Source organism: Odontomachus brunneus, unplaced genomic scaffold (assembly GCF_010583005.1).
Source record: "Odontomachus brunneus isolate Ranch 3 - 2012 unplaced genomic scaffold, Obru_v1 Obru_scaffold_003, whole genome shotgun sequence".
NCBI classification, from domain to species: domain Eukaryota; kingdom Metazoa; phylum Arthropoda; class Insecta; order Hymenoptera; family Formicidae; genus Odontomachus; species Odontomachus brunneus.
Window position 1 is genome coordinate 2,379,463 of NW_022639453.1, and position 14,889 is coordinate 2,394,351.

At 37.0% G+C, this 14,889-nt stretch overlaps 1 protein-coding gene and 1 long non-coding RNA gene across 3 annotated transcripts in view; one reads left to right on the forward strand and one right to left on the reverse strand.

Annotated features, from left to right (window-relative positions):
* Positions 1-437, reverse strand: part of LOC116844072 — a 2,318-nt gene extending 1,881 nt beyond the window's left edge. The window contains exon 1 of the long non-coding RNA XR_004377980.1: positions 201-437. This is a non-coding gene — a long non-coding RNA (uncharacterized LOC116844072). The remainder of the gene's footprint in view (positions 1-200) is intronic.
* A 77-nt stretch (positions 438-514) lies between these two features.
* Positions 515-14,889, forward strand: part of LOC116844060 — a 21,365-nt gene continuing 6,990 nt past the window's right edge. Inside the window, exons 1-2 of one of the 2 annotated variants that reach the window (XM_032815165.1) lie at positions 515-643; positions 11,513-11,703. In XM_032815165.1, coding sequence (XP_032671056.1) covers positions 542-643; positions 11,513-11,703 — 293 coding nt within the window. In that variant the 5' untranslated portion in view covers positions 515-541. Of the gene's footprint in view, positions 644-10,710; positions 10,739-11,512; positions 11,704-14,889 lie in introns of those variants that run through there. The other variant, XM_032815175.1, reaches the window with a different exon arrangement.

A 14,889-nucleotide genomic window follows, 5' to 3' on the forward strand; every position in this document is an offset into this window, starting at 1 on the left:
TTCCATTTAAAAAAATTAATGTGACCTTGACCTGACCTTCGCTACGCAACCCAAGGTCAAACTGATGTGATCAGTAAATACATCTTTTTAAACGCCACAACTTTTGTCTGAAACATTTTTTTGTAAAACTTATATTTTTCCTGATATTCGGGCGTCCCGGTACTTTCCGAACACCCTGTATAATAGGTACTTCACCCTACAGTAAGTATCTCGTTGTTCGGATGCGTCGTTGACTCTCGAATGGAACATCCAAGTTTCCGGCCGCTAATGCCGGATTACGAACGTTTGCGCGCAAATAACAGCCGCGTCTCCTCCGACCACGTAAACTCTCCGGGCCTCATTATCGTGTTCCCACGAACTCGCTATACGTACACGCCGTGGAATAAGAGGCTGTTCGCCCCACGGTTCGTCGACCAGTGATCCAATGGTCCGCGCGAATTACTTGGGTATAGAATGGAAACGGCTATCCGGCGGCTCTGTCGATGCCGCGCACTTTTGTAACGGTTCCCTTCGACGACACCGTCAAGATACGTCACACCCAATGTCGCGGCTGATTTTTCACCTGTTTTTAAGTCTTGGCTTTTGGATGAATTTTTGGCGATGCCAGGCGATACTGCTGTACCCCGAAAACACATTGTATCAGGTATCTTGACAGTTTTCATTTTTCTCCGTCTCTTTCTCTCTTTTTGTCGTTCTCGCTCTCTTTTTTTTTACATTTCGGGAGAATATTGTCGTTCGTTGTTGTTTTTGCTATCCGCTGCGATAAAATGGACGGAACTTGCAATTCGATTCGATTCCGCTTTATTAAAGGGAAAATAATCCCTGTAAAATACAAAATGTATTTTAATAAAAAAAAATTTAAGCGCTTCGTAAATCGTATCGCTTAACGCGAATGCAATATCGTCATCGCGAGAATATCCTGAAATTTCCCAGCGTCGGATTCCTTTTTACGCGGCTCGCGGATGTGTTTTCAGTTCGGTCGAATTTTGATTACAGAAAAATAAAAAAAAAATACACCGCACACGTTCGTGTTCACCGGCGGAAAGAAATTGCGTGCCAATCGAACATCGCGCGCCAGTAATAGGCCATTAAAATGATATTTAGTCGCGCACACGTAGTCGTCATGGGAGCTTTTGGCCCGCGCAACAAAATACAGCTATTGTTGTCGGGTCATTAAATATTTATTTGCGAACCGCTGCCCGCGAAATAATTAACGAGTCCGGCCCATCACATTTGAGAAGGACGTTCGTATCAATGAAGTGATACTAAAGATTATAGGCTTTATGGGATTCGTGTGATAGAAAATTTCATTCTTCTTCAGCCTATCGGTAAATTTGGTGTCGAATTGACGTAGATGACAACTATTGTATACACGGAGAACAAAATAGGGGAGACCGGGGCTAGTTGTTCTATATTTTAGAATTTAGAAGTTACAACTTCTCAGAAAATTAATTGCTGTAACTGACTGAACAAACATGATAGAGGCAGCCTTCTTCTATGTATTGATGCTCTCCGCGATTCTGTTAACCGTATATTTTTTTCTTGTAATAACTAAAAGATAAACACAGCCATTTTTTGCCTCGGACAGCTATTCTGTACACGTGTTACTGACAACTGTCGGTTCGTTTGTGTCGTTTGCGCAGATATAATCGTATTATAAAATAACTGTGCAACGATATATATCGAATCGATAGTTGTTGGTAAACGTGTACAGAATACAGCCCTTGGTATTGGATACAGCTGCCCAGTAGCGCAAACTAAGAAGACCACATACATATATATATTTATTTATTTATTTAATCCTCTTGCCTCATCTGAGGCGTGGTGATCTCTCTCGCATATCTGTGGTGTATATTATTTGTATTCAGGTATATAGGATCTATAGTTTAACGCCGCCTCCGAACGACTAGAGTAGAGAGGTTTTTCTAACAAGGGAACCTCACGAACCCGAAAATTCAAATTTTAATGAAACTTTGCACAAATATTTTAGGTAACCAAATATTTAGGTAAACAAATAGGTTAGGTAAATAGATAAATTTAGATAAATTCAATTAGTGCTAAAAAACGGTTTGAAAGGGTGAAACCACTCTTCAAAGATACAGAAATTTTCATTTTTTTCAATATATTTCGTAAACGAAATAAAATATTAAAAATGTTTTATATAAATGTCTCTTAGAAAAATATTCTCTATTTTCTCTATTTTCTCTATTTAACTGTCATTTATTTTTCGAAAAAAAAAATTTTTTTTCAATTTACCCTTTGTACTTCTTATGTAATACATTATTTATCGTGTGAAAATTCTGATTTTAATAAAACTTGGCATAAATGTAGTAGTTAAATAAAGTCAATAATTTATAAAACTTTAGTTGATGTTTTGAAAGGATGAAACTACCCTTCAAAGATACAAAGGCTTTCGATTTTTTCGATATATTATTTCGTAAACTAAATAAAGTATCATTTCATATAAAAGTTTTATAGTAAAAATATCTTTATTTAATTATGTCATTTACTTTTTGAAAAAATTGTTTTGGAAAGTATATATGTTTATATATTCCACACGTATTATATATTCCACCATATATAATGTAGCATGTACTATGTGTGTGTATGTATTTGTGTGTATGTATGTATATGTGTGTGTATTTTATATTTATTGACACGATATAATATAAACAATATCTCTCTCACTCTCTTTACTTCAGTCTTAACTCCCTGAGTGGGGTGTAGCGGTCGTCGTGACATCATGAACGAGCTGCCTCCATCTCTGTCTTCCGTTATTCTAATGAGCTCGTGCATGGGTCTTTTCCGTTATCTGGCTGATCTATCGAATTGGAAATCTTCCCCTTGGTCTCTGCCCTTCTACTTAACCTTGAATGATAAGTCTCTCCATGTTATCCGGTTCTTTTCTCATGATATGTTCAAAGTATTTTAACTATTGCAACTGTATTCTGCTGGTAATCCTTCTTTCGATTTTAAGTTTTTTTAATATGGAATTATTTGTGCGGTGGGCTGTCCATGGGATACGTAGCATTCTCCGCCAGCAAAACATCTCAGTGGCCTCTATCTTTCTTCTTTCTACCTTTTTCATCGTCCAAGACTCACTTCCGTACGTTAGTATTGGGAATACCAGACAGTTTACTAGTCTTGTTTTTAGTTTTTTTGAAATTTGATGATCCTTCCAAATTTTCTCCAAGTTTTTCTATTGTTATCTTGGTTAAATCACATCTACGTTTTGTCTCTCCTTCTGATGAACCCGTATTCGATATTAACGATACATGTAGTTTTCAACCACTTCGAATCGGTCAATTCGTGTTATTTCAAGATGATTCTTATGCTGTCTGTCTACTATCATTACCTTTGTTTTTGATGTGTTGAGTTCTAACCCAAAAGAACGGCTTTCGTTTTCCACTCTCCGGATGAACTCGATAAGTTCTTCTTGATTTTTCGCGAATAAGGTCGTATCGTCCGCAAGTCGCAAGTTATTTATTCTTTGGCCATTAATTGATACACCATCCATCGAGCACCGTTCTCATATATATATATATATATATATATATATATAGATATTAAATAGTGTGGTGATAATATGCATCCCTGTCTTGTTCTGGATGGAACTCTCTTGACATGGTATTAAGCACTCTCACCGATTCTGTGGTATGTTGGTATAGCTCTATTATGAGTTCTATGAAGTGCCTTGGATATCCCCATGTTCTTCAATACTCGCTACAAGCAACGGCACCTGACCTTGTCAAATGCTTTTCAGTCTATGAAGCATATGTATAACGGGATGTTAAATTCTCTTGATTTCTCAATGAGCTCATGTTTAGGAGGTGCTCTCCCGTGCCTCTACCTTTAACAAATCCAGCTTGTTCTGCCGGTATTTTTTTCTGAGTGTAAGCTTTCAGTCTCTTGTTGATAATGTGCAGTATTACCTTACTTGCATGCGAAATCAGCGATATTTAATTGTCATACTTGCGTAGGCTACCATTTTTACGTATGGTGATAGTAGATTGTGTCCAATCTTTGGGCCATTGTCTAGTGCGCCATATTCTACTACAGAGAGTGTGGAGAAGTTTTACTCCCACATCTTTTGTAGACTTCAATATTTCCGCTGTTATTAGGTTTTCTCCTGGTGCTTTGTTGGATTTAAGTTTCTTAATCGCTGATTCTACTTCACTTATTAGTATTATAATATATCAGGTTTATCTTCTGCCTCCTCATTGTTTCGAATGCTGTATCCTTGGTGATGCTCATCTTTATATAGGTCCTAGCAATACGCTCTCTATGTCTCCGTAATCTCTTCTTTGTTCATTCTTATCCTCGCTATGTGATTTTCTATCGTCCATGATCTCGCTTTAAAGTTTCTTGTTATAAACTTGATTTTTCTAAACAAATCCCTTGATTGATTGTTTTGGTCGTGGATCTCTATTTCTTCACATATCTGTGTGTAATAGCATTGTTTGTCTGCTCTGCATCTGTTTCTTATTTCCTTATTAAGCATGCGCAATCTTTCCTTGTCTTCCACCTCTGTGTACTCCTCTTTGCCAGAGACTTCTTCTCTCCTCGACAATCTTCAGTGTCTCTTCTGTAATCCAGTGTTTCCTTTTTATTATCTGTTCCCTTTTCGATGCAGATGCCGTTATTATGCATTGCTTGATCTTTTCCTAGATTATCTGAAGGGGTGTGTCATTGGATATGGTGGGTATAATCCTACTTATCTTTGACCGCAAATCTGTTTCCTTCCCTCTCTCTAGCCGTTTCGGATTGACTCGATTTACGGGTGTTTTGAACTAACCTTTACTTTTGCCAACAAGAGCACGTGGTCCGATCCACATATTGCTCCCGGGAGAATTCTTACAATTTTGAAAGACGACTTCCAGCGGGTATTGGTCAAAAAGTAATCAATCTGATTTCTCGATCTATCACTCGGACTCCCCCAAATATATAGTCTGCGGATGTGATGTTTGAATCTAGTGTTTATTATGCAGTATTTGTTGTTGATTGAGAATCCAACTAGACGAACTGTCTGCTTCGTTCCTTTCCCCTATGTCATAATTTCCAAGCGTTTCCTTCAGGTTATCATTCTGGATGGTGCTCCCAACTTTTGTATTAAAATCGTTACATATTAATTCTTAATTCTTTTCCTCGTATTCTTTGAATAGTAGATTCCAACTTGGTATAGAACTCTTCGATGTCTTTTCTGTCCGCATCAGTAATCGGTGCGTAGACCTGGACAATATTTAGTCTACATGGTTTGCCATCCAATTTAAGAAGCATTATGCGGTCATTAAAAGCATTGAACTCGATTTTGGTAGCCTTGCTGATATCATAATGGCTACTCCTGTAAATTCTTGTTTTTCGCTTCCAGAGAAATAGATGTGGTTATCGTTATCGATTCTAAAGTGACCCTTACCAAACCAGTGAGTTTCTGCCAGGCCAGCAATCTCGATGTTGTACCTCGCCAATTCTTTTTCTATTAGGGTTAGTTTGCCAACTTAAGTCTTCAGTCCCCTCACATTCCATGTTCCAACTTGTACCAGGTGTTTAAGTTGCATTTTTTCCATGGTTATTCCTCCTAAATCAGTATTATTGGGTGTATAACTTAGTTCGATCCGTTTTCAAAAGATGGCTCTAGGTGCTATAAATGGTTGACGGCGACAGCTGATTTTTGCTGTATCGTGAAGTGTCAACATCTGTCAACCAAATATTGTTTACAAGCCTTTGAGTTTTGCACAACAAGTTTAATTTTTACTGCGTTGAAAATGTCGAGTTTTGTTCCAAATAAGCACCATTTGCGGGGAGTTTTGATTTTCTCTTTCAATTGGAAGAAAAGTGCAGCTGAAGCGCATCGAATGCTTGTGGAAGTTTATGGTGAATCTGCACCGTCGGATAAATCTTGCAGAGAATGGTTTCGACGATTTCAAAGTGGTGATTTTAGTGTTGAAGACAAAGAGCGTTCGGGTCAACCGAAAAAGTTTGAAGATGAAGAATTAGAAACATTACTCGATCAAGATTCGTGTCAAACGCAAAAAGAGCTCGCAAGAACATTGGAAGTTACTCAACAAGCTATTTCGAAACGACTCAAAGCCGCGGGATACATCCAAAAGCAAGGAAATTGGGTCCCATACGAATTGAAACCGAGAGATATCGAACGACGATTTTGCATGTCCGAAATGTTGCTTGAACGGTACAAAAAGAAGTCTTTTCTGCATCGAATCATTACCGGGGACGAAAAATGGATTCACTACGACAACCCGAAACGCAAAAAATCGTATGTAAAGCCCGGCCAACCGGGAACATCAACGCCGAAGCCGAATATCCATGATGCCAAGGTAATGCTCTGTATTTGGTGGGATCAGAAGGGTGTGATCCACTATGAGCTGCTAAAACCTGGTCAAACCATCACGGGAGACTTCTACAGGCGACAATTGATCCGTTTAAAGCGAGCTATAGCCGAAAAACGTCCAGAATATGCGACCAGACACGAGTCCATAATCTTTCACCATGACAACGCTCGGCCTCATGTTGCTGTTCCGGTTAAAAACTATTTGGAAAATAGCGGATGGAAATAGCGTTCTGGCTCACCCGCCTTATAGCCCAGACCTTGCCCCTTCCGACTACCATTTGTTTCGATCGATGCAGAACGCTTTGACTGGAATACACTTCACTTCAGAACAGGGTATTAAAAATTGGCTCGATTCATTCTTGGCTTCAAAAGATGAACGCTTCTTCCGCGACGGAATCCATAAATTGCCAGAAAGATGGAAAAAAGTAGTGGCTGGCGATGGACAATACTTTCAATAATGTATTAATTCATTTTATCATTCAAATAAATGCGTTTTTCAAGCAAAAAAACGGACCGAATTAAGTTGTACACCCAATATAATTTCCATACGGAGCCCGGTTGTCCACTCCCACATAGCCAGTAATTGATTTCGCACTCTATGACCCGGAATTATAATAGCGCCAGTCATCATCCGGGTTGCGTGACCCCATCCGAGGTTTATCAGTAAGTGACATCACGCATTGACTTTCTTAGAAGATTCATAATGTAGTAGATTCTCCTGCCCTTCTACATCGCAGTATTACAGCTTTTTTTAAACAATATGGCATATATTAATTTTATAAATATTATTATAAACTGACTTAAGTTTTTTTTATTCTGATTACATTAGTGCTGTAGCAATATTACTTTTTTTCTGCGTATAATATATGTATTCATTTCCCGCGTATAACGCGTATGCATATATTTTACAGTTGATATTTCCACCATGTTGATATGAGATATTGCGCTATGTATTTGGACAACATTCCTGGAAAATATAATACATAAATATATTTATTATATTTACTAATATTTGCAATAAATAAGTTTATTAAAAATAAATAAGTTTTAATAAAATATTAAAAGAAATGGTGCATACAAATTTTTACGCGAAGAACAATGTATTATAGTAGGTGAACCGCATATGGAGCAGCGTGGTATATCTTATATGTCTTTTCCAGAGAAATAGAAGTCTACTGGATTTTTGAAGTATGGTGGCCGTTCATCGATATATACATTTTTGAGCCAAGCATATTTGAAAAGATTATGAAATCGTGGAGATGATAGTTGTATATGCGTCAAGGATTGCAATTTGTTGATGTTATTTCTCAAGTATAAATTGACATTACAATAGAATAACACAATAGAATGACACGATCACTAAATGTTCTCTCTCTCTCTCTCTCTCTCTCTCTCTCTCTCTCTCTCTCTCTCTCTCTCACACACACACACACACATACACACACACAAAATTCTTCCATATTTTAAATATTCCATAAACGTCAAGAGATTGAACCATTTCTGTGGTCTTTTTTGATATTTTTTGATTAAAATTTGTACATCTTTTCCTGTCTTTGGCATAAACTCTTGTAGACAATAGCGGGACAATATCCGGTCTAAGAATCTAATAATAGCACACTGAAGGCCCCACTTGCAAGTAAAAATACATTCATAAACCAAGAATAAAAATGTTGCATATTTAGTTAACCCGATTTCAATACTGCAATATGAACGTTTGTTTGAACGTTTGTTTGAACGTTTGTTTGAACGTTTGTTTGAACTTTCTAAACAAAGTTTCTTCTACACGTGATCCAAAATATCTATTGATTTCCTTTAATATCAAATAAAGAGGTGAATGTAATTGTCCGTTTGCAGAAATTATTGGCATTATGGTATAATTATGCATCATTGCTAACTGTGATTGAACTAATGTTTCAACTGTTTTATCACCTTGTGTGTGATAAGTATTTTGTCTAAATGTATTTCTAAATTAAATTTACTTTTATCTGCATCATGGGTGCGTTCCGTTTCCACGCATGATGCGCATGAAACGCAGCGTTAGAGTGACAGAGATACGAGAGTGAGATAAAAAGAGAGGGAGAGCTCTCGGGTGAGATTGTCGAACCTAGGTTAGGTTAGTTCTCGAACGCATGAGATCGCATAGACTGCACTACCTCGGAGCTGATGTAGTTCATGCGTTCGAGAACTAACCTATCCTAGGTTCGAGAACCTCACCCGAGTGCTCTCCCTCTCATTTTATCTTACTTTCGTATTTCTGTCACTCTAACGCTGCGCTTCATGCGCTTCACGCATTATGCGTGGAAACGGAACGCACCCCATATATGTTCTCTGTCCCAAAAAGACTTATATAAGATTTTACAGTGCTTATAAATTCTTGGCATGTAATTTGTAATTCTTCTTTGTCTCTTATCGTTGAACGATTTATAAATTTTGTTATTTTCCTTGATACAATTCCATATTTTCTTTTCTTTTTCTTTTAAAATTTAATATCTATGTTGGTTCTGCTTAACACTTTCATGCTTTCGGCTTTCCCAGAAGAAATGTGTTTCATATGGAGCCGGGTCTATAGGTTTTTGGGGGCGCTGATTTCAAATCAACTATCAAAATTGAAATTCAAAATGGCGGATTCAAGATGGTGGTTATAAAATGGTGAAAAATCGATATATTCAAGATAAAAGTTTGAATTATGTTTTTTTTTCTGAATATTAATTATAATTCGAATGTAAAAATTTCGAATCAAAATAATATATTTCGAAAAACTATTACAAGGAGCTTCTGAGTACGTTTTTGTCAATATGCAAATATGTCCGCCATAGTATACAATAGCACGGGTGAAAATACAAGATCTTTCTAATTGATAAAGCTATCATGTACTGGTGTCAGACTTTAAGTATATAATTAGAATTAATTCAATGAATTTTCGACATAATAAAAAGTTATTCTTCACGACCTAAAAGTTGGATTTTTAGCAAAGTTTAAATAACTATATTTTATTGAAAACATAATATTTCAAAGTGTGCAATGGTTTGTACATGTAGCTTAAACCTTTATCTTTAAAAGAGTTAAGATAAAAGTCGATAGGGCTATTTGTTTAAAAGTTATAATGATTTTTGTAAGTGGTATATATATGTCCCAGAGGCACGAAAGGGTTAAATGAAGTAAGATCGACATATTCTTTGGCTTGTAACGCCTACTCTGCTTGTCGCAGATCCAAGTCATGAATAATCCGCCTCTTGTCGGTAGCTTCTTTAAAATATTTAAAAACATATTTGGAAATGTACAACAGTTTTTCTCTTTGAGCATCTCCTCTTTGTATGGAAGCCTTCCCATACAGCACAGATCTTGCAGCAATATTACTGCAACATTGCAGCAATGTTAAAAGTTGCAGCAGCGTTGCCGCAATGTTGCTGCAATGTTGCTGCAAGATCTGTGCTGTATGGGTTCTATCGATATAGTTGAGACAAAGACTTTACTTTTCTAAAACAGTTCTTAACTGTCGCAAAAGAGTCATGGCCTTTTTTCCACTTTTCCAAAATTCAACAGTCTTCTTTTATAGTCACTATTTACAATTTCTTCCGTGTACAAATATTTTCATTATCACCTTCATAATCATCTTCATCATTATTCTCTTCAAATACTTCTATTTCATCATCTGCTACAATATCTGTAGCAGATCTACAATATGTACAATATCTACAATATGTCGAATAAATCCTGTTTTCAATATTTTTGAAGTTCTAATGTAGTGTCGGTGTGTATATTAAATGAAAAGTCATCTATCATTTGTTATAATAAAATCACTTTATCATATCGCGCAATTCTATTTTTTTTTCATTTATATGTGTCGGTGGAATATTTGTAATTTGCAATAAAATAACTAACACATATTGAGAACATTTGCAGGATTTACGTGTAACATTATGCTTTGTTTTAATAAAAATTTAGATTATCAGACTGGCTTCGACAGTCTTTCACACTATCACAATCAAAGTTATTACATTTGCTGCTTATACATATTTCATACTGAAAATATAAGCAATGTGCATTGCTTTGCATTACTTATATACTAGTCTTCCAGATGACTTGCAAAGTAATGACTTGTTTAAAATGACTCCATTTAAAATTGTCTATTCAAAGTTTAAAATGCGTGTCTTAGCTGGTACCGTTGTCGACATAATATTAATTAATATTTATTATTACGATATATTACCATATTTCGTAAACAACGTATATCATTAATACGAAATACGTAATACCAAAATGATAACTACATGATAATTGGAAGTTATATAATCATTCTTACAATGCGCAGACAGTTGTTACGTAAAATAGACAATATATATCGTCAATATTAAACACCAAAATGATAATTGCATGATAATTAGAAGCTATGTAATTATTCTTATATTGTGCACACAATTGTTACGTAAAAGAATGGTTTATCAATATAATAAAAATGAAATGTGTTATATATACATGAAAACCTGTCGACCTAATAATTGAACAATAAACTTTCTTGTGGTTTAATACAATTATGAATAGGGATACACGTAGAATATAAATAATATGACTTATCCTAACTTGATAATAAACTTATATCATAGCGCAATAGATACACTTTCATATAAGAGAACAAAGGATGAATTCTTAAAAAAATATATTTTTTTAAATGAATGGCATAACTAAATAAAAATATTTTTATTATAAAACTCTTGTATAAAATATTTTTGATACTTCATTTAGTTTATGAAATATGTTGAAAAAATTAAAAACTTTGTGTTTTTGAAGGGTAGTTTCATCCCTTCAAGCCCTTTTTAGCGCCAACTGAAATGATCTAAATTCATTTATTTATCTAACCTACATTTGTGCAAAATTTTATTAAAATTTGAATTTTCGGGTTTGCAAGGTTCCTTTGTAAGTAACAATATTCTCGGTGGCTTGCTTCCGACAGAAGACGGGCGTATAAAAATTTCGTAAGTCTGCCTGAGATCGAACTTGGCGCACCTTCGGTATAATAGATCAATGTGCTATCCACTAGATCACGCGCCGTGAAATTCAGCGGCAATGATTCAGATAGTTGAAAAGATCATTTCGCGATGTAGCTCCGACTCTGCGTCCGTGTCGGCGTTTACCTCGCGATATAATCCCGCAAAATTCTGCTGACAGTTCACCCTGGGCATCACAGTGCCGGTGGCGATGACAAAGCGGGGCGGTCTCGCCTTCAATACGGGCTTTCAGCTCAACTTTGTCTTACCATGGAATCTGACGCAATTCGAGCCGACGGTGATCTCCGCGAGGCATATTAGAGATCTCGAGTTGCAGGACACTTATGTTGCCATTGAGGATCTGTTGAACGAGTGAGTTGTGCCTAGTTTCTCTCTCTCTCTCTCTCTCTCTCTCTCTCTTTGTTTCTGGTTGTACATTTACTCAGAAGTTTAGCGTTTACTCGAGATACATATATATCGCTCGAAAATTCGCGACCACAAAATCCCCGAGGAAAAGAAAGAGATGGCTCTAATGATATCATCTCGAGTCGAAATTTTGATTCTATTTTCGATCTTAATATTTTGTCCAACGCCTACTTTGATACTCTGAAACATAAATCAGCCTCTTTTAATTATATTTAGCGTACTAGCTTTGCGCTGAGAAATTCTTTTTGGAATCTATATTTTGTGTATTTTCTGCCATTTAGAGGCCATAAGCAGGGCTTCAGTTTCCATATTTATAAAAATATAAATATAAAAAAGTCAAATTGGATTTTATAATTTCTATATAAATAAATATAAATAAAGTCAATTTGAATAAAGTCAATTTGAAAACTCGAAATTTCTGTTACTTATAAATAGTTTATAAATAGTTATAAACTATATAAATAGTTTACTTATAAATATTTATACACACTCGTTGTGTGCAGGTAGAATTCATTAATTGAAAACACAAAATTCTTCTATTATTTCGCAAACAACCACGTAAAATTGTGAGTTATTGATTAAAGAAGATTGGTGAATAATTACGCGTGATGCGGTACATGAGCTTCGATGGCAACGTTTATCGTTTATCATTTGCTTTTTACATTAGGTCAAACTGAACAAAATTTGACAAATAATCACGTAGATTTTTTGGTATTATTTAAAGAAGATTGGTACTTTACCGCAAACAATCTCATGCCTCAATTTTTTTTTTAATTAATAATTAAAATTCTACGTGGTTACTTGCAAAATGGTAGAGGATTTTTTTGTTCAATTTCAGCTAATGTATAACATAGCCCATCTACTGTATCGTGCGTGATCTCATTCACTTGTCTTCTTTAATTAGTGACATAAAATTTTACGTGATTGCTTGCAAAGTGGTAAAGGAATTTTGTGTTTAGTTTAATGAGTTCTATCTCAACACACAACAGGTATGTCATTAATTGACACTGTATAGTTAAAAAAGTTATATGATAATTCGCTCTCGAAAATCAGCGTGTTAGCGTTTATTCTCTCGAGGAAAAAATAATTCCCCATTACAAGACATACTTGGCCGCGGTGGGAGGGAAATGGTTATGCAAGGACGCGGGGCGTCCATCGAGATCGACTGCAAACCGGCGAGAGTCATCGCTCTCGTTATTCTCGTTATTCTCATCCATGCCTTTTGTCCACTTTCATATACACGAATTCCGCGAACAAGCGTGCAATTTTACTAACACTCCCTCGCGCTCTCTCACACGCGCGCGCGCGGCCTCTCGTGTACAATGGGAAGTAGTCGAGAGGCGATTTGAATTTCGAATCGGAAGAACAAACGCCGCGCATTACCGGGCGAAATTGCCCGATGAATCAGTAAACACGGGCGGAAGCGAGCGGGTAAATTCGTAATTAACTTAACTCTACCATCGACGGACGGCGATGGTCGTTCATCGAAATTATATTTCTGCCGTTTATGCGCGACGATACGCGTCGCTCACTCTCCTCTCCTCTTTCTCACCTCCAATTCTCTCTTTTCCTTTTATCGTCGTCCGCACATACGTACTCGAGGCGAAGTTTCGTTCCGAGAATGTTGTTTGCGAAAGTACGAGAGCGACGATCGATGCCGAGCGGCCGATACCGAGCGACCCGCCACTCGGCGACAAGGGTATCTCCTTTCGATTTGTATCATTCGCGCGTGCCTCTTCGCCCTATGAGCGTTGCCATCCGCGGGATCAAAGAGCGGCCGGGGTAAAGACGGCGACGCCAACATAAATTAATTGGGACATAAGGCAATTACTCCGCAGGGACGCTAGATAGCACAATGCAGGGGCGTACGTGACTAACGGGGAGCCCGAAGGGTGGGTGTCTTTCTTGAAACGCTCGACCAGCGAGACAGAGAGAGAAAAAAGACGGTAAGTTCACCTATTAAGGCTCCTGATCAGTCACCGCGGCCATATTGGATTGATGACGTCAGAAGCGAGAAAAACCAAAATTCCTGCGAACTACCAGGTATGTAAATATGAAACCGGAATTTTTGTATAGAAAATACACGTTTATTGTATGAAAATGATAAAAAATATTTTATTCAAAGTATTGCCCATCGCTAGCTATACATTTTTCCCACCTGTCTGACAATTTGTGGATGCCACGCCAAAAAAACTGTTGCTCTTTTGAAGCAAACCAGTCATCGAGCCATTTTCGTAAGAAGTGAAGCGCTGCTTAGCAAGTGCGTATCCCATCGATGCAAATAAATAGTAATCGGACGGAGCCAAGTCTGATGAGTAAGCCGCATGCGAAAGTATTTCCCAACTAAACACCTCAATCGTTTCCTTGACCAGTTTTGCTGTGTGTGATGGTGCATTATCATGAAGCAAAATCACTTTGTGTTGCCTTTTTTTATATTCTGGTCGTTTTTCACGCAAAGCTTGATTCAAATCGATCATTTGTTGTCGGTAGCGTTCAGTATTAACGGTTTGGTCAGGTTTTAACAGCTCATAATAGATCACACCCTTCTGATCCCACCAAACACAGAGCATTGTCTTCCGTCCATAGCGATTTGGCCTTGCAGTCGATGTCGATGGTTCGCCTGGAGTTACCCATGATCTTTTACGCTTAGGATTCTCAAAATATATCCACTTTTCATTGCCAGTCACAATTCGATGGAGAAATGACTTTCTTTTGTACCTGGCGAGCAGCATTTCGCAAGTGGTTTTTCAGTTTTCCTGCTGTCTTTCATTCAGTTCATATGGAACCTATTTTCCCATCTTCTGGATTTTTCCTATGGCTTTCAAACGTATGGAGACGGCTTCTCGTGTCACATTTAATTGATCCGTGAGTTGTTGCGTTTGAGTGTCATCCTCATTCAACAATGCTTGCAATTCGCTGTCTTCCAACTTTTTTGGTGGTCTTCCACGTTCTTCGTTTCTCACGTCAAAATCGCTACTTTTGAATTTTTTAAACTACTCAAAGCACTGTGATTTACCAAGAACATGCTCACCGTAAGCTTCGACAAGCATTCGATGCGATTCTGCAGCAGTTTTTTTTAAATGGTAACAGAAAATCAATGTTGTCCGCAAATCGTAGTTTCCAGGCACAAAA